Genomic DNA, 19691 nt, shown 5'->3' with positions numbered 1-19691 from the left:
AATTCCTCCGATTTTTCCCTGGATTCAAGAATTATGTCGAAAATACCTCCTGGATTCTACAAGGATTCCACCAAAAATTTTTCTATAATTTCTCCTGAACTTCCTCTGATGATTCCTACAGGACTTTCACCAGAATTTTTTGCAATATTGATTGATTTTGTACCGACTTTTCGAACCCTCTAAGCAGAATACCCTCTTCGAATGAGTGTAATCAGATTCGTACCTTTTAATTCCGCCCTATGTTGCTTATCCTTTGATAAGGATAAGCAACATAGGGCGGACTTAAAAGGTACGAAACTGATTACACTCATTCGAAAAAAAAAAATGATTAATTGATTTGTCTTTATTTAAGAGACTTGGCTGGTTCGTCTCTATTTTTTTGCATTTTTTTTCTGAAATCCCTCTATTTATTTCTCTAAGGATTCCGTCAAAAACTTCTTATATGTTTATCAAGTGACTTTGTCATAAAATTCTTCTAGAAATTCGTCGACAGATTTGGTCATAAACTTTTCCATAAATGACTCCAAAAATCTTCCAGAAATTTCTCCGGGAGTTCATCTACGGAATCTTTTATGGATTTTCAAAGAATTCTCTAAAAATTTTTTAGAATACTGCATAGAACCCCTTCAAGGATTTCTTCAGAATTTCCTGTGATCATTAGTCCTGAAGTTCATCTTAAGATTTCTCTGAAAATTTCTTTGAGGATTTCACCAGGAGTTTTTCCGAAAGATTCTCCAGGAGTTTTTCAAAAGATTCTGCCAAGAATTCTAATAATTGCTCAGAAGAATTACCTTCGAAATTTCCAAGAAAATTACGCGAGGAGTTCTCTTGAAGATTTCTCCAGAGATTTATCGAATGTTCCTCCAGAACTTCCAAGTGCTTATCCGAAAATTATTTAAAAAATTCTTAAAAGAAGTCGTTTAGAAATTTCCTTCTTAACTGAATACAAAAATTGAACAACACAAATGGACAGGTCATAATTGTCGAATTGTTGCTGTGATTTCAAAACTTGTTACTGTTGTGCTATTGCTGATAAGTGGATCAATACTACAACAATATCTAAACTTGTACTTTAACAAAACATGTTTTTAAATGTAATTTAGTTAATGTATATCAATAGCTTCATTATAACAAAATGAGATTGTCCAACAAAATTTGTTATGGAAAAGCTATGCCTTGATAATTTAATAATAACAAAACAAGATATAAAAACAGGTTATGCGATTTCGTAGTTATTAACTTGCTATTCTCCTCTGCTCGGGGTTCGGGGCAGTTGCGATGGGGATCTCGATCGGGTAGCATTGTTCGGCGAAAAAAAACGAAAAGTGACGCGTTTTTGGGGGCAGGTGCACATTGTCCTTCCTCGTGAAGTGATAAAAATTGATGCACACTTGGTAGCCAATCGTATTGCAGACAATTGAAGGAGTCAAGGACTGGTTGCGGTCATTCGACGACATGGAACTGGGTGAGATCATTCCGACTTTTTTCTTTACATCCTAGAAGGAGTTGGGGTAATTTTGCCATTGCTTTTTCATGAGGACTCCTGGAGTCTGTAATATCTGCAAATTAATCTTGTAGCTCTGGTGCCGGCCTAATATTGGAGCAATAAAAATGTTAGAAGAAAATAATTGCAGTTCACCTAAATCATTGAACAAATCAAAAATAATTGGCTTAATTACCTCAACGGCTGTCGAACACATGTGTACGGTTATCTTTGCTTTGGTTGCTTTATCCTTGAGGTCCATCGTACATTTCCACAAACGAATCCTCTCAAGAATTCGTACATTTCTCAAGGGGTTCTTTGCTTGATCCCTACAATAGTTTTTCCTAGTGTTCTTAACTTAAATTTATCTCCTGGAGTATATTAAGAGATTCCGTCTAGAGTACTTCCACCTATTGGCAGAGGAATTTACTTTAGGAATTTATTTTGGAGCAATTTCAGTTATTCCTTCCTCGGTTTCATCAGGTCTTCTTCCTAAAAATTCTCTACGGATTTCTTCTGATTTCTTTTTTGTTTCAGAAATTTCTCCTGAAATTTATCCATGCATATTCTCAACTGAGTCCAGTTTGGTGTTTCTCCAAGCATTCACCCTCAAAGTTCCTCTAGGGAATCCTCCAGGAGTTCTACAATAGATCCTTAGGAAAGTTTCTTCAGGGATCTGTCCTGAAGTTTTTCAAAGAATTTCTGCTTTAATGATTTCAGGGCTTCTTGGAGAAATTTTTGGGAATTCATCCTGGTGTTTTTTATCCTCCTGAAAATTCACCAGTAATCAGTTTAATCAGTAATTTCTTCCGCAGTTTTGCGAAGGGTTTCCCGTGCAGTTAATAAAATTTGAAGATGGTACCATTTCACCATACCGTTTTCAGCGTGAACACCGTTTTTCATTGCTGTCAAGTAGAACAAAGACTTCACAGATTTAGGCTGGCAGCACGTGGAAATTAGGAATAAAATATACATTTGGAGGAAACTCTGTTAGCTTTAGCCTACACGCAGAGAAATAAATTGTATACACAATTAAATTGGCTTCTTTAGCGGTGTTGAGATAATTCCATATTCTGAATCTGCATGCCAAACTGAGCCGAAATCCAAATTTTCATGAATTTTGAAGCCCGGGAACCTATTTTAAAATCAGTTTGAAGTTTGTATGGAAGCGATTTGTCGAATCACCCCTTGTCGCATTTTGTATTGAGCGGAGCGTCAAACAGTTGCCCAGCTGTCAAAAGGTGATTTAGAAAAATCTTTTTGAAACCTAAACCAAAATAAAGTTCTAAAAATCTGAAAAAAAATCATAGTGGCTCAGAAAAAGGTGCTCTTTCGTATAAAATAAAAAAATCAGTACATCTTTCAAAATTTAAAAACCCAATTCTAGTTTAAATCAACCGATTTTTCAGTTTGCTAAAGCGACAAACTGATTTCAAGTTTAAATTGAACTGTTCCATTGTTTGATAATACAAATATTTTCGTCTGTCGAAATTGTTGACAGTTCGTTAGACCAAACTGAGATTTGGTAGTTTCAACATAAAATAATGGATTGTTTTAAACGACTGCACTCTTGCCGCTAACAAAGCTGAAATGTGATTGTGTTGTGACGGCAACTCCTGCGGCAGCTCGAAAATCTGACAACGTTGGCCATCCAACAACGTTGTAACGTCACGCTACTCATTCCCATTTTTAACATACTTTTCCAATGAAAACTAACTGTTAAACAGACTAAACTTATTAGAAATTTTACAAGGAATCCGAATATGTAAAAATATTTGAGGGTTAACGGTCGAATTAACGAGTTATAGTGGAAAATCTGACAGAAAAGGCGTCAAAACGTAGTAACGTCACGGTAGAATGTGTCAATAAACATCACTGAATCAAATTTCTACCATCGCGCAACAACAATGACAACCCAATGCGACATAGGATTGTCTCAACTTGAACAGAATAGGATAAAGATCGTACAGCACGAGTACATATAGAGATGTACACTACCCATCATAAGTATAGAGATAGACTCACAAAAAGTATTTCATCAATATTGCATCACCTCGATATCTCCAAAACCGGGGGACTTACAAAGATGATGTCTTCAGCAAAGTTATTAAGAATCCCAAAAGCAACAACTTTTCTGAAGGCGGCATGTTTGTAGGTGTTTTGGTTTTCCAGATATTGGGGTGAGTCAGGGTGGTGCAATATTGTTGCAATACTTTTTGTGAGTCTATACTTATGACGGGATGTCTATAGGCCTTGCATTACGATTTTCAAGGAGAAACTTCGAGTCGTTAAACTCTGCAACGCTGTGTCTATCATCAATCAATTTTCGGTTTTGGGTTAGTAATAATTGATTATTTACAAGTTGAAAAGTACGCTACAAATTTGATTGATATCGTGTTAATGCGTCCATTCATTTTTGTAACAAACTTTCTATTTCTGGTCTATTTTGAACCTGCCAACAATATACTCAAACTCATCCGATTGACACTTTGTGTGGATTCCTACGTGTCAACCTCGAACTGCGATTCGAGAAATTCCTCTCCGATTGAAACCATCCACGTTGAATTCCTTTCCCTGTGTCATTATGTCGTGATTGTTTCTAAGGACGTCCACCAACACAGCCATACATCGATCATCTCCCCAAGCTCCCCAAAGTACTACGAAAATCAAAAACGAAACCAAAAGAAAATTCGGAGGATGCAAGCGATTTATTTTGATACTGCTCTCATACATGAGAGAACCACAAAAAAAATTACTCCCGCATTACAAGACTCTCCTTTCGGATCAGCAGTAGTAACAACAACAAGCAGATTCCGAAATACACCACCAACCAACCAACTTGACGTTTTTACGGCATCAGAGCGTGTGGTGGGGCCTGCGCAATGTGGCCATAACAACACAGTGTTTTTCCCGAGACCGAGAACTGTCAAATATTCCATTTTCGCAGCCAGATTTCGGATTTGCCAGCATTTGTATATGGGGAAGCGTCTCGCTGACGCTTTGGTTGGGGACCGTCTCTTTCTAGTCTAGAGGCCTAGGGCTGTCTGTCAGTCATCCATCCTGACTTGACCGTGGTGGTTAATTATCGATAGCGCAGCCATATCATCTGTCTCTGTATGATGATGTGATGAGGGGAATGAGAAGTGGTAGTGTGGAGAGTAGAATCTGAATAGTAAAATGTACGTGCGTATGTACATAGAACATCTATGAGGTCTTCGAAATATTATGTTGTTTTGAAGTTGTTCAATGTAAATCATTACAGGTCTTTATGATTTGACAAGAAGTATGAAACTTAAAATTATGAAACACAAGATTTCTCAGAACGCGAGTATGAACACTTCTTAAACAATTATGATGATCAAATAGTACCAAAATCAGCCTTTCATCAGCAATGTACGGTACCGACGGCCACACCGGGACGACATAGACAGACTGAGTCAAGTGAATGTCGTCAATACATACGCGCACAATCTCGAGGCACAGTAACCGGATGAGGGAGATGTAGTGACTCTTCTCAAGTAACAATTCCATTGCTGATTGGTTTTGTATTGGTTTTGTATGATTTTTGATAATTAAAACTCACAGTTTTATGACTACTTTTATGAAAACCATTGATGACTTGTGTTATAGTATACTTGAAGATATCAATAAAGCCAGATTTTAAGAGTAATCAAAACTCTCCGATATGTAAACCTTCTGGCATTCATTATTACCACAATGGAACTGTTCAAACTCGCAACAGATGGCGATCCGTTCGATATGTAAGGATATCTGTTGGTGGAAAAGCAGAAACTACGACACTGCTAGGTTTATTGTGGTCATCATAGAAGTAAACTTGCTTTCTTTTTGTTTTCGTTAATTATGATTGTCACCATATTGAAGAATTAGCTAATGTGTATAGAAAATAATTGATTTGGCTCAAATTAGCAATGAATTGCCGCCATTTCCATAACAAGCTCACATAAATAAACTCTCTCAGCTGAGTTTTCTTGTGATTCGAGATAGTTTTATTAAATTAAGAAATTGATTTATTTCAGTCCAAGATGAGAATATTCACCATTTTTGAAGCGCATTAATTATATGTTTCTGCAACCCTATCATTGACGGTAAAATTGAATACGCGTAAGCCTACCAACACAATGACTACTAAAATATTACTTTGAAATGATCGTTTTCTATTAACAAATGATGTATCTTCCTGAACTTTACGTGCCATCTAAGAAGCTTCTCTGCATCTTGAGCTGTCATAGTTTTTATTGAAAAAAAAAACAACAACAATCATCATAACACATAACCTATTTTCGAGAATGGACAATTTTTCAACAATGGTTTAAAAACAGTTTGCAAAACCTCTCCGAGAGTGGTCCACTTAGCCGGAAGGTGCTCTTAAAGAGGTTATCAAGAGGTTTTTATGTAGAAATCAGTTTTATTGCAAGATTTATAAAATTGGTCATGAAGATCTCTTATAGACCAGAACAAAACTTAAAATGTTACTTGGGTTGAGCACTACTAGAGTACAACTCAATAACATTTTAAGTTTTGTTCGGCTCTATAAGAAATCTTCATGACCAATTTTATAAAACTTACAATAAAACTGATTAATACATCAAAACCTCTTTAAGAGCATCTTCCGGCTAAGTGGACCACTCTCGGAGAAGTTTTGCACACCGCATTAAGAGTAGCAATAAAACCATTTTAAATCCTAGTTGAAAAATTCTCCATTCTCGGAAAGAGGTTATGGTGATTGTTGTTGTTGTTTTTTTTTTTTTCAACAAAAACTATGACAGCTCAAGATGCAGAGAAGATTATTCGATGGCACGTAAAGTTCAGGAGGATACATCATTTGTTAGTAGAAAGCGATCATTTCGAAGTAATATGTTAGTAGTTATTGTGTTGGTAGGCTTATGCGCATTCAGTTTTACCGTGAATATTGGGATTGCAGAAACATAAAATGAATACGCTTCGAAAATGGTGAATATTATATCTTGGAACAAAATAAATCAACTTGTTAATTTAGTAAAACTATCGCGAATCACAAGAAAACTTAGCTGAGAGAGTTTATTTATGTGAGCATATTATGGAAATGGCGGTAAACTATTACTTAATTGCAAATTTGAGCAAAATTAACAATTTTCCATTCACGTCAGCTAATTCTTCAATATGGCGACCACCATAATGAATTACCTGCATCGGCTGTTTTCCTACTCTCCGCATCGACCAATGTGGCGCTAGCTTCTATGCGCGAAAAATCGCTAAAAGTAAATCGCAAAAATATTGTATGGCGAATACCATCTAAAGGCAAATTCTTCAAAGTGGAACACATCATTCGAAAAAATATTTGGTAGTGGTTGTGCACAATGGTGACTACTATTAAGCCTACCAAATATTTTTTCGGGAAAAGCTTTGAATTTCAAGTAATTCAAGTTTGGATGCATTTCCCCATACAAAATTAAATTGATTTACTCCTGCTGATCAACTGTGGCTGCGCGCCAAGCGGGTAGTCCATTGGTGAAAATAAAACGAAAGCAAGTTTACTTTAATGATGACCGCAATAAACCGATCAATGTCATAGTTTCTGCTTTGCCACCAACAGATTTCGTTACTATTCGAACAGATCGCCATCTGCTGAGAATTTGAACAGTTTTATTGTGGTAATAATGAATGCCAGAAGGTTTACATATCCGAGAGTTTTGTTAACTCTTAAAATCTTGCTTTATGGATATCTTCAAGTATACTATAAAACATTTGATCAACGGTTTTCATAAAAGTAGTCATAAAACTGTGAGTTTTAATTATTGCTGTAATTAAACCTCAATAAAAATCAAACAAAACCAATCAGCAATGTAATTGTTACTTGGGAATCGAAGTAGATACCATGTGCAGCGATAAGGACGGGATTCTCCCAAGTAACATGTTTAGTTTTCTTATAACCTACAAGCTGTTGTTACAATCAAACCGATATATCTAGTTTTGAAGGTTAATAATCCTAACAGCTCTAATAAACCCCTGATAAACCCCTATAAAGCCCGAAAGGGCCCACCCTACAAGAGGTTGTTAAAACCTGTCCTTAAAACCTACAAATAGTATATGATTTTGTGGCATATTCTTGTAGTCTACTATACAACTAGGATGAGATTTGTTGTATAGCCCGCAAGAAGATCAACAAGCCCTATCAAAGTTCGAACAACATCTTGAATGAAGGATTAAAACCAATGATTAAAATTAATCTGAAACTAAAATCATCAATTGAATTGGAGTAAATTGCATATTATAAATTGTGAAAAAAAAAAACAAAACTATGTCGGTCAGCAATGTTATAAATATTTAATTGCAAATTTGTACGCAGAAAACTCTGTATATGTGACAGAAAAAACTCATGCCAAAAAAGTTTTTCGGTATAATGCAATAAATTACTGCTGAATAAGACGAGGCGCCACGTCAGTTTTCGGTTTTTGTTGTCCTACAAAACAACAATTTCAACCCCGCTTGCTAAATTTTACATTCAAATTGCAATCCAAACATCAACATGGCGTGCACAACTTGTAAGCAGGAATAGAAAACAGCGACGAAAAGTATGGATACAGTCATGTTAAGTCCTCTTGGTTTTGATTGTAATTGTTTAGGATCAATACGTGTAAAAGCAACATATTATAGAGTTGCTGTTCTCTAAGAATATAAAGCAAAGCCTAGCATACGCCCACTAATTCTTAACGCATATTATTTGCGCTACGCAAATACTATGAGGTTTTAATGAAATGCGGGTTCAGCCTGACTGCTCTTAATAACTTGGCCGGCTAGCCGATAGCCGTCAAAAATGTAAACAAACAAAAACTTTCATAATTCACCAGTGTTTCGGTAGTGTTTCGGTAGTGGTAATGTTTCTCAATAATGAAAACCCAGGTGTTTTCTTCAATGGTATAGAAAAAATATGGGTAATTGGTAACGTTTTCGTGTCCATTGCGCATCTAATTTATTTCCTGAAAGAAGATCTCATTGCACTACCCGACCCTCCTGAGCTTGCTTTAATGCTTCCACTTGTAGTTCCAAAAAGGTTTATCGTTGCTTTATGATAACTTGATGCAATCTTAGAAGCTTTAAGACCGATGCGATATGCCTTGCGTGCGGCATTGAAATAAGTTTTAGGTTCATGTTTTATTACATCCTTAACAGTTCGCTTAGAACGAAATTTATGCTCGGCTAAAAGAAAAGAAAATAAGTTTTATGCAAATGACTTCTAGATATCTACAAAGTGTTTTAAAGTAGTTCATGCCATTAAAACGGCTTTGCAATGTATGATGCTTCATTAAACATAAAAGGGTTTACCAAATCAATGACAAAACCTTCATAAATTATGTCTAAGAGCAGAAAGCATTGAAATTGTTACTTGTTACAGCTGTTAATGGACGAACGTGAGGTGTTTGAAAGATGGAAACAAAGCAGCAAAAGAATAGAAATCAAAGCAGCAAAAGAATCGGCTTCATCAGTGCAGCAGAGAACTATTTTTCAACTTGAGAGACGTTAAGGATGTCATTCACCAACTAATAATTAAAAACTTGAGAGACGTTAAGGATGCCATTCACCAACTAATAATTAAAAACAGATGGTAAGATTTGCAAACTGTTACATACTTCTTCATTTTCTGGGCGTAGGCTTTATCACAGTTAAACGCAATGAAGAAAGGAAAGGAGAACTATATTTGTTCAGGCAATATTACTACACAAGATAGGCAAATATGTTTGAAACCAAATTACTCCAACTGCATATTTTGTACAAAAAGAAATAAAAAAATATGATCAGTAGCAATTTATGATTCCCCAAATTCATTTTCTATCTGAAACTTACAACATCAGCGATTGATCAGCTCGATCTCCAAACGATTCCCTCAATCCAATCCAGATAACTAGCGACCTTAGTGTAAACTGCTGGCAACTCGCTACCACAGGCAGACCCAATGGACGTCACCGCCAGCACATGGTAGATGCACCACTTTCGATTTGCCAACGTTTGAATGGGACCACCCGAATCACCCTGGCATGTGTCTTTACCACCACCGGAGCTTCCAATGCATAGCTGATTTTCGGTCATCCCAGTGGGAAAACTCCTGGTCCCCAAAAATTGCTTGTCGCAATTGCTCAAGTCCTGAACATCCAACTGCACCTTACGTAGCGTGTCCGAACCATGATCATCTGCAATAAAACAATAATGATCCAATCATATTTTGAAGATATTCCAATCCAGGCTACCTGCAACATCCATTCGCCCAAAACCTGTAGCTATGACCGATGAAGGATTCGTATTTTCATCGGTCCACAAACAGGCAGGTCGAACCAGGGCCGAAAATCGCAAACGTTCCGCCAAACGCACCAACGCTATATCATGGTAGGAGTGACGAAAACGGTGATCAGGATGCCGTTTGATCGATTCAATCGCAATGTCAAACTCGTCCTCATCCTTTGTCAGATCCAACTCGGCAAACCGCACGATCACCGGTGCCGGCATTGGATGGTTCGCCTTAGAAGCACAATGAGCTGCCGTCAGTACATATCGGTCGCTGATGATCGTTCCGCCACAATCAAACAAGTAGACGCCCGTTTCGTTCGTACTCCAGCCAAGCAGAGCTTGATGGGGAAATTCCCCGCTTTTAGCATCTTCACCACCGACTATGAGATCCACCGTTTTCGAACAGTTGTACGATGAGAACTCGACGGGCGTTGGATTTAATATTAGGGAAATTACGCTGACGGTTGTCCTGGTGGAATTTATGTACTCTTCGCATTCTGTTGAGATTTGATAAGACTTTACTCGGACTGAATCATAAATTATAGCAAAGAAGACAACTTACTGATCTGAGAAATTCTCTTGCCTGAAACGGTATGAAATACATTAGCTGTGTTTCTATAGATATAACTTCAACTCTAACTATGTCTATGAATCGCAACAGAAAGTTTGCAATCGTATCAGACTGTGAAATCTCACCTTGAACTACCGAGCTGGTTGCAATCCACACTACTAGCAAGCAATTCCACAGCATCTTTGCGTACATGTTGATGGTTTCTAATCACACCAGAAGCTGCAATCAAATGTTTGGATGTTCCTCATCGGAACACTGTTAGGCGCTAACTGAACGAGTGTTTAAAATTACTGGACTGATTAATACACGACGCCGCGACTACCGTAAACTGAAAGCGAACTGAACAACGAAAACATAGAAAAAACACTTTACACACTTGGCGTTTTGCATTCAAAGATACAAACTTACGTTACGCTACGTTGGAGGGGATTCCCCTTTACCCATTGGTAGCATTAATAATTATTATAGAAAGAATAGATAGATAGAAAAGATAGTGTAGAAGACAGTTTTCATTCGACTGGTTTTAGCCAGCACGCACTTTAGCTTTTCTCGATCATTCTAAGTTTCGTATACCTTCGCTCTCAAACTCGTTTTATCTGGAGGTAGAACCAAGACAACTCTCTATCAACCAGTGATATCACTTTGCACGACTGCATGAACACAATGTTGGTAAGAACTCACATTCTCAAAACTGATTGATGGTTTTTTTTTCTCACGCGGTTCTTGACTCGCTGAATTCATTGCCGTCTCAGAACGGAGAGCTGTTTGCGTAGTTTTGTGGAAGATCGCTTTTTCCCCATCGACCAGTGTACAAAGTGACATGGGTTTCCAGTGATGACCTCACGGAAAATCAAATCGACCACATCTGCATCAGCCGAAAATGGAGACGGAGCCTTCTTGATGTGCGGAACAAACGTGGCGCCGGCATTGCGTCCGACCATCATCTCCTAATCGGCGAGATCCGACTGCGCATTGCTAGGATCCACCGACAGGAGGAGAAAATCGGGCGCCGGTTCAACACACACCAACTGGAAGACGCTTGCTGGGGTGACTTCGTCGAGGAGCTCGAAAACCGTGCTGCGGATATTTCCGGCCGACTGAATGCAAGGCGTCTTAGTAAAGGTCAAAAAGGGAGACCTGACTGAAAGCGATAATTGGCGGGGCATCGTATTACTGTGTATCGTTCTCAAAGTCCTTTGCAAAGTGATCCTTAACGGGATACAGTAGAAGATTGACGCAACTCTCGAATTTCAAGAGTCTCTCTACGTGGTGTTTATTGATTACGAAAAAGCTTTCGACCGTCTCAATCACGAAAACATGTTGGGACGCCCTCAAGGGCAAGGGTCTCCCTGAGAAAATCATCGGCCTCATTGAAGCACAGTACAGAGCATTTTCGTGTAGAATACTGCACAACGGTATTTTGTCCGATCCCATCCGGGTCGTTGCTGGCGTGAGTTAAGAATGTATACTATCATACTAGGTACGATTGATCGTGAACCAAATCGTGGATTGCTGTGGCATCCCATTACCATGGAGCACCTAAACGACTTCGAACTGGCTGATGAGAATTAGCATAGACGATCGTACACATCCTAGTTCGTGATGGCAACTAGAAACCAAATATGACTGCATCTCAACAGTTGTTACATGAAGAAGTTTTTGCTAGAGGAAAGCGATGTCCTGGATTCACATTGATAAATGAGAAGATACCAGGTTTTTGTAATGATAATGCTTTTTTGCGGAAAAGCGAATGAATAATACGTCGACATCCATAACGATAAACCAAATTTAAAGCGTAAATAAAAGACAATCCTCTGATAGGGAACTAATACAAAACATACTCACCAATTGTATGATTGCAAGACTCCTTCCTGGGGTTTCCCGCAAGCGAACGACGTAAAAAAAGCAAAAATGATTACCCGATTCCACGTTGCATTCCAGTTTTCAAGCCAACACACACTTATTCCATACAGAATGAAAACAAATAAATTAGGGAAGAAATTTACTTCGTCACTTGCGCTCCTTCCCGTCATAAATTAAATTTATTTGTTCAACATAATTAAGACAAGACATAATCAACAATAGTACGCCACAATACCCGGTTCGTGGCTGCCGTTCTCGATCCTCGATCACTTCCGATGCTCGCCGAGTCACGCTCCACCTGATCCGCCCATCGTGCTCTCTGCGCACCACGCCTTCTTGTGCCAACCGGATCTATCACGAACACCAACTTTGCAGGGTTGTTGTTCGGCATTCTTGCAAAATGTCCTGCCCATCGTGTCCTTCCAGCTTTGGCCACCTTCTGGATGCGGGGTTCGCCGTAAAGTGCAGCGAGCTCGTGGTTCATTCTTCTCCGCCACACACCGTTCTCCTGCACACCGCCAAAGATCGTCCTTAGCACGCGTCGCTCGAAAACTCCGAGTGCTTGCAGGTCCTCCTCGAGCATGGTCCATGTCTCGTGTCCGTAGAGGACCACCGGTCTTATTAGCGTTTTGTACATGGTGCATTTGGTGCGCGGGTGAATCTTTTTCGACCGTAGTTTCTTCTGGAGCCCGTAGTAGACTCGACTTCCACCGCGCCTTCGTATTTCACGGCTAGCGTTGTTGTCAGCCGTCAGTAAGGATCCGAGGTAGACGAATTTCTCCACCACCTCGAAAGTATCCCCGCCTATCGTAACATTACTACCCAGACGGATCCGGTCGTGTTCGGTTCCGCCTACCAGCATGTACTTTGTTTTTGTACTTTGGTGGTGAGTCCGACCTTTGCTGCTATGCGTTTCAGGCGGGTGTACAGCTCTGCCACTGTTCCAAATGTTCTGGCAATAATGCGCACGTCGTCCGCAAAGCACACAAATTGTCCGGATTTTGTGAAAATCGTTCCCCGGATGTTGAGCCCGGCTCGTCGCATCACACCTTCCAGAGCGATGATGAAGAGTAGGCATGAGAGTCCATCACCTTGTCGCAGTCCCCGTCGAGATGCGAATGAACTTGATAGTTCACCCGAAACCCTTACACAGTTTTGCACACCGTCCATAGTTGATTTAATCAGTCTAGTCAGCTTCCCAGGAAAGCCGTTTTCGTCCATGATTCTCCATAGCTTTGCGCGGTCGATACTGTCGTATGCCGCTTTGAAGTCGATGAACAGGTGATGCGTTGGGACCTGGTATTCATGGCATTTCTGGAGGATTTGCCGTACGGTAAAGATCTGGTCCGTTGTCGACCGGCCGTCGATGAAGCCGGCTTGATATCTTCCCACGAACTTATTCGTTTTAGGTGACAGCCGTCGGAAGATGATCTGGGATAGCACTTTGTAGGCAGAATTCAAAATAGTGATTGCCCTGATGTTCTCACATTCCAAATGGTCGCCATCTTGATGAGTTCAGCTGCGATACCATCCTTACCAGCTGCTTTGTTTGTTTTGAGCTGGAGAATGGCATCCTTACGGGAGCAGAAAAGAATAGCAAGTGAATAACATATTTAGGTATTAATCTTAAATACAATCATACCACGACATACCCTTCATTTGGTGGACATAAGAGGCAAAATAACAAAAACGAATACCATGATTTTGTATCAATAACACCTAGAAAATAACAAGTATTATTGTGGGGTATGAACAAAGCTGAGTAGCATTTCCCATGCGTGTATTTCCCCTAGCAAGCATCAGTGACAGCCAGCACCATGACGGGGTCGTCGTCAGTGTGATGCTGCCTCATTAACGAGTGAACTGTTGGCGGAGCAAGTCGCCATCACCGTGAGGTTCCGTATTATGCCAAGTGATTCTACTGCAGTTTGCTAAGATGGCTGGGAACGGATTGTTCCAGTGAGTCACCCGGCATTCACATTAGCGATCCTGCCAGGAGTGCATCATAATCAATAACAAGTTAATCATAAAATAGGTAGAATCACTTGGCATAAAAACAGTGAGAGAAAACAAATCGTTTTGGTGTGTGAAGTGTGTGGTGGTGCTGCAAACACAGTGAAGTGGGTGTTGCAATTCTGCGGTTCCTGACGAAAGCTATAGCGCGGAAAGTTTTTGTTTTTCCAACCGCGTTCTGTTTTAGCCTTGGTTCTAGCACAAACACATGAACAAAGGCGCGGTGACGTGGTTGATTTTTGTTGTCGACTGGTAGCACGCTGTGGATAGGTGGTCGGTCGATGATTGCATGCATGTTTCTTCATGTTCTTGCTCGGCATGGATGGTCGCGCTTTCGTCGATTCCTCGGATCGTACATGCTCGTGTTGTCGCTCGGTTGAACGTTAAATGCAAACAGGTTGATGTGCATGATGATAGAGGTGTTTGACTATTGTGAATGTTGCCGTAAAATACTCGCGGCGTTGGTTGGTTGGGTTGGTTTTTGCTCGGGTTTTTGGTTGGGCTAATTAATGGCGTGTCGAACCGCCGAAAATTTTTCTGCATAAGGAAAATGCAGGGACGTGTAATAAAAACCGTCCAAGGAAACGGCATTTTTAGATAACCGCCGAAAATTATTCTGCATAAAGAAAATGCAGGGACGTGTAGTGAATACCGTCCAAGGTAAAGGCGTTGTTGGATAACCACCGAAAATTTTTCTGCATAAGGAAAATGCAGGGACGTGTAATGAAAACCGTCCAAGGAAACGGCATTTTTGGATAACCGCCGAAAATTATTCTGCTTAAAGAAAATGCAGGGACGTGTAGTGAAAACCGTCCAAGGTAAAGGCGTTGTTGGATAACCGCCGACAATTTTTCTGCATAAGGAAAATACAGGGACGTGAAATGAAATCCGTCCAAGGAAATGGCGTTATTGAAAAACTGCCGAAAATTGTTTGCATCAGGAAAATGCAGCGATGTGTAAAGAAACCCGTCTAAGGAAATGGCGTTGCATGATAACTGCCGAAAGCTGTGCGTGAGTAAAATGCAGGGACGTGTAATGAAAACCGCCCATAAAAATTGCATATCGTAAAACAGTTTAAAATTCGAAGTACGCAATGAAAACATATCTACTAAAAATATGTTGTTAAACCTTTCGAACTCGTTTTGTAGAATCTATTTTCGTATAATGAAGGACATTTGTGTGTTATATATGGTCCATCTGTACCATCACATTGAAGCATTGAAAATGGAGTTGTATGATATACGGAATCTTTAGTCTAATAAATCTCAAATTCGTTAATCTCTTGTTTTTTTTCTTTTTTGACAAATAATTCTTACAAAATATGTTCGTTTTCGTTGAATGCGTCGAATTTTCGCAATCGTGAATAACGATTGATTTGAGTGAGAGAAAAACAGGGCCGGCTACATAACGAGACGTGCGCTTGAAGGAGAGAAGACGCATCACCCAACTGCGTGTGTTGTAGTTATTTTTATTGGAGCTCGGCAAAACCCCATAGATGATCGGTTAGCATTGCAAGTTATCAATCAAATGATATAGGTTCGATATTAACAAAAATGCGTTTACTAAACAAAAAAGTAAATGTGGCCATTCGTCTTAATTCTTGTATCTTGAAGTGTATCTTGTTGCATTGGTGCCATAAGGATGAAGAGAACGAAATTAAGGGTTTGAGCGTAAAAATAACAAGCCTGCTAGTAAGAAAACTTTTTTTTTTCGGAGAAGAGGGAGAATGTGGGGTATGAACAAAGCTGAGTAGCATTTCCCATGCGTGTATTTCCCCTAGCAAGCATCAGTGACAGCCAGCACCATGACGGGGTCGTCGTCAGTGTGATGCTGCCTCATTGACGAGTGGACTGTTGGCGGTAAGGGTATGCGGTATGGGATTTTTTCAAAGCGAAACGAAACGAAACGATATGTGAAATTTTAGATGCAATGCGGTACGAAACGAAACGAAATTCAAAAATGTTTCGTGAGATCGATACGAAATCCGAATTCACTCGGTATTTTTCGAAACGAAACGAAATTTTCGAAAAAATTCCGCGGAATTTTGCAGTTATATCAAATTGTTCAGGAAATGGATGCTGCGCGTTTGAATTTTTTTCTAGCGGTGGCGTGGCGGTGTTTCCGTTTAGTCTCATCTTCAAGGCTTCATTTGCTACAGTTCCATTTATAGGTTTGTTGCTGGGGCTGCCGCTTTTCTACCGTTTCTCACATCAAACCCGACATTGGATTTGTCTTCGGTAAGCAAAAATGTTAAAAAAAATACATTTATTAGAACAAACATACACATGAAAAATAGAACTAATCACAAATTCGGTGATCTAATTAGGAAACACCTCCTCACAACACTAACAATTGAATTATGAAATTCAAATAAATCAACGTACATATGTACAGATGGGTAAATTATTGGTTAAATTGGGAAAAAATCCACAGCTCAGGTGAGATTTGAACTCACGACCCTTATTCGCTAGACAAGTGCTTTACCAACTAAGCTACCGAGCCAATTAATGACCCGGCAACTTAGTTGTCATAAGGTTCAATTCTAATCTCATCGATCTATATCATCTTCCCCTAAACCGCAAATATAACCATCTCTGTTGTTCTTCCTCTACAAGTGGTTGAGGAAGCGTTGCCTGTACGATAGGCAAACAGTTTCAAACAATAAACAAATCGCTTTCGCTCTTCGTACATATGTACAACAGAGATGGTTATATTTGCGGTTTAGGGGAAGATGATATAGATCGATGAGATTAGAATTGAACCTTATGACAACTAAGTTGCCGGGCATTAATTGGCTCGGTAGCTTAGTTGGTAAAGCACTTGTCTAGCGATTAAGGGTCGTGAGTTCAAATCTCACCTGAGCTGTGGATTTTTTCCCAATTTAACCAATAATTTACCCATCTGTACATATGTACGTTGAGTTATTTGAATTTCATAATTTGACCACACGGATTGGTATTACCGAAAATTTGCACTTCAAGTGAGTAACAATTGAATTCCTATTCGCATGCATCTTATGCAGAATGAATGACTAGGGGTGTTCAAATATAATTTGATATGTCTAAACATTTCAGATAAGTACCCAACTTTGCATAACAAGGGTGGAGGACCATTTGGGCACTGGACCGATTCTGACCACTTTGAGCTGTAAGTCAGCCAATATTGTAGCAATTAACTTGGAGTTTTTCACATCTCACTGCGTAAAAAGTCCAGTCATTTGGTTCAAAATTGACTGAGTTAGAGCGCAAAGTGCCCTAATGATCTATTTTTTTTTTAATTTTTAGCAACACATTTCGAAAATTTAAAAATTTACACCAATAACCAAATAAGATTACTCCAATGACTTAAGATCACACCAATGCGTTGCATCATTGTGATGATACTATAAGATGCTCGAACTACAAATAAGCCACAATCTTCAAACCAACCGTTGCCTCCACTAGATGTGTAGTTCAAAGAAATCAATTGCATCATTAGTTGAAATTTAGAATAAACGCTACATATCCAATGTGTAATAGTTCAGACACCGAGAGTTCTATGCAAGACCGTTGGGGGGGGGGGTGTTGGTAGCCTGGTTCTATGCAATCCCAAACGAAAAAAATAATTGCCAGAATTATCCCCTGAAGAAGACTATAATACGAGTCAAAACGTTGGGAAATATCTAAAACTTTCGTTTAACTCGCCAAGACTGCAGTGCCGAAATTAGTAGCTCTGTAAGATGCTCTAATATCGATTGTTTATCAGAAACATGAAGCATATGATGTGGAAACATCAACTACTAGATGTTTACCAATTAAGCTAAAGAAAGCTTGGAATCTACAACCTTCAAAGAAATGATAGATGATTGAATTTATCAGTAAATACCCTGTAAAACTCACAAAGAACGCTTACAAAATATAGGCAGTAATCATTGAAGCATCCGCAAACTCGATTCGCAATCCGCAATCCGCAAATTCTAAAAAATATAAATACAATCATTTCTAGATATTAGGCCAATTATTCTACCAGATAAATCTGGACTTAAGATTATACATGTTAAGCGGACCTGATGTTATGGTTGATGGGCATGCTCTCCTCACCGAGGACCTGGGATCAAAAAACAACTCCAAAAAAAAAATTCAAAAAATGTTTTCTACCTTCAGTTCATTTGATTCGGGACTAGCCTAGGGCGGTAGCTTTACATGTATGATTTGGCCAGAAAATTCTACGGGATTTCTTATTAACGAAAGAAATAAGAGCTTAACAGTAAATACCGTTTCGTCATACACAGGCCCGGATCAAGGATTACCCGAGGCCCGAGCGGATGCGAAGGTCCCTTGGCAATGAGCATACAAAAATTTCTTTGTTTTCAACAGTATTTGAGCAATATGAAACATACAGTTTATGTGTAATAACCAAAAAAGGTCTTTATAGGGGAGCCTAAAATGTGGGGGCCCGGAGCCCGAATAACCACCCCCGGCCGCCCCCTCCCCCCCGTACATTCAGCCCGGGTCATACAGATGTAATGGTAAATCCCTTTCAAGAGTTCCACTAAAAATTTAAACTATTTCAAAAAGGGCATTTACACAATGAACTTGTTTTCGAAATATATAAGACATTCCGCGGAATTCCGTTTAATTTCGTCAAAATCTATTTTTTGAAGGCGAAATTTTTAGAATTTGACGAAACGAAACGAAATTCAAAATCATAAACTTCGCCTGGTTGAATTCCGTGGAATTCCGCGGAATTTCGTTTCGATGTGTATTTGGCGAAACTTTTCGGTATACCGCATACCCTTAGTTGGCGGAGCAAGTCGCCATCACCGTGAGGTTCCGTATTATGCCAAGTGATTCTACAGCAGTTTGCTAAGATGGCTGGGAACGGATTGTTCCAGTGAGTTACCCGGCATTCACAATTATTATTTGAATAATAAATGAATACCTAAAATTTTAAGTGCTGTATTTGTTATCCAAAAGGTATTTAATAAAGAAGTAATAACATTTTTTGTTATTTAAACGGGCATTTGTTCGATAACACCATGATATAATACTAAAATATGTTTTTCAGTTATTTCACTGCTCATTCAACAAATACCACACCAATTCCAAACTCTGCTCACATACTTCCAATTGCTATTGCGATGTTCTCTTAACATTTTGTCGAATAATATAATAATAACAATTTTAGATATTAGAGTACAGGTTGTTGTCAGCAATGCTGACTCAGCATGGTATTTGAAAGGTATTCCCTTCTGCTCGGGTAACTTCCCTCAGCGTGGGAGTTGGTTCATTTCTGTCCTCTGCTGCACTGGCGTCGTCGTTTCCTCCGTCACCGTGGGCTTTCGTGCCTACGTTCTCCACGCCGTTCAGGTGCTGATCGAAGTGCTGCTTCCACCTTTCGATCACTTCACGTCCGTCCGTCAAGAGGCCTCCGTCTTTATCCCTGCACATTTGCGGGATGCGTTAAGCTTCTGATAGAACTTTCGTGTTTCTTGGGAACGGC

General features: G+C 39.4%; 2 protein-coding genes across 12 annotated transcripts in view; one reads left to right on the top strand and one right to left on the bottom strand.

Annotated features, from left to right (window-relative positions):
• Positions 1-19691, top strand: part of LOC109432543 (voltage-dependent L-type calcium channel subunit beta-1) — a 576281-nt gene that overhangs the window by 393094 nt on the left and 163496 nt on the right. The gene's annotated exons all lie outside the window — the stretch shown is intronic.
• Positions 9159-10607, bottom strand: LOC109432544 (serine protease snake-like). Its single transcript, XM_019708887.3, has 4 exons — positions 10460-10607; positions 10326-10346; positions 9727-10260; positions 9159-9669 (listed from the first exon to the last, which is right to left on the bottom strand). Exons 1-4 carry the CDS (start codon positions 10524-10526, stop codon positions 9341-9343), a joined length of 951 nt encoding a protein of 316 aa, XP_019564432.2. The 5' UTR covers positions 10527-10607; the 3' UTR covers positions 9159-9340.

This window comes from Aedes albopictus, chromosome 2, assembly GCF_035046485.1.
Source record: "Aedes albopictus strain Foshan chromosome 2, AalbF5, whole genome shotgun sequence".
NCBI classification, from domain to species: Eukaryota; Metazoa; Arthropoda; class Insecta; order Diptera; family Culicidae; genus Aedes; species Aedes albopictus.
This window is presented reverse-complemented; position numbering and strand designations above follow the sequence as displayed.

What these genes read in the sequence shown, in the direction of transcription:
- LOC109432544 (XM_019708887.3), bottom strand. Translation starts at nt 10,526, where the DNA reads ATGTACGCAAAGATGCTGTGGAATTGCTTGCTAGTAGTGTGGATTGCA. An exon ending in AACCAGCTCGGTAGTTCAAG is followed by an intron (nt 10,347 to 10,459) that starts GTGAGATTTCAC and finishes ATACCGTTTCAG; the next exon opens with GCAAGAGAATTTCTCAGATC. An exon ending in CAAGAGAATTTCTCAGATCA is followed by an intron (nt 10,261 to 10,325) that starts GTAAGTTGTCTT and finishes AAATCTCAACAG; the next exon opens with AATGCGAAGAGTACATAAAT.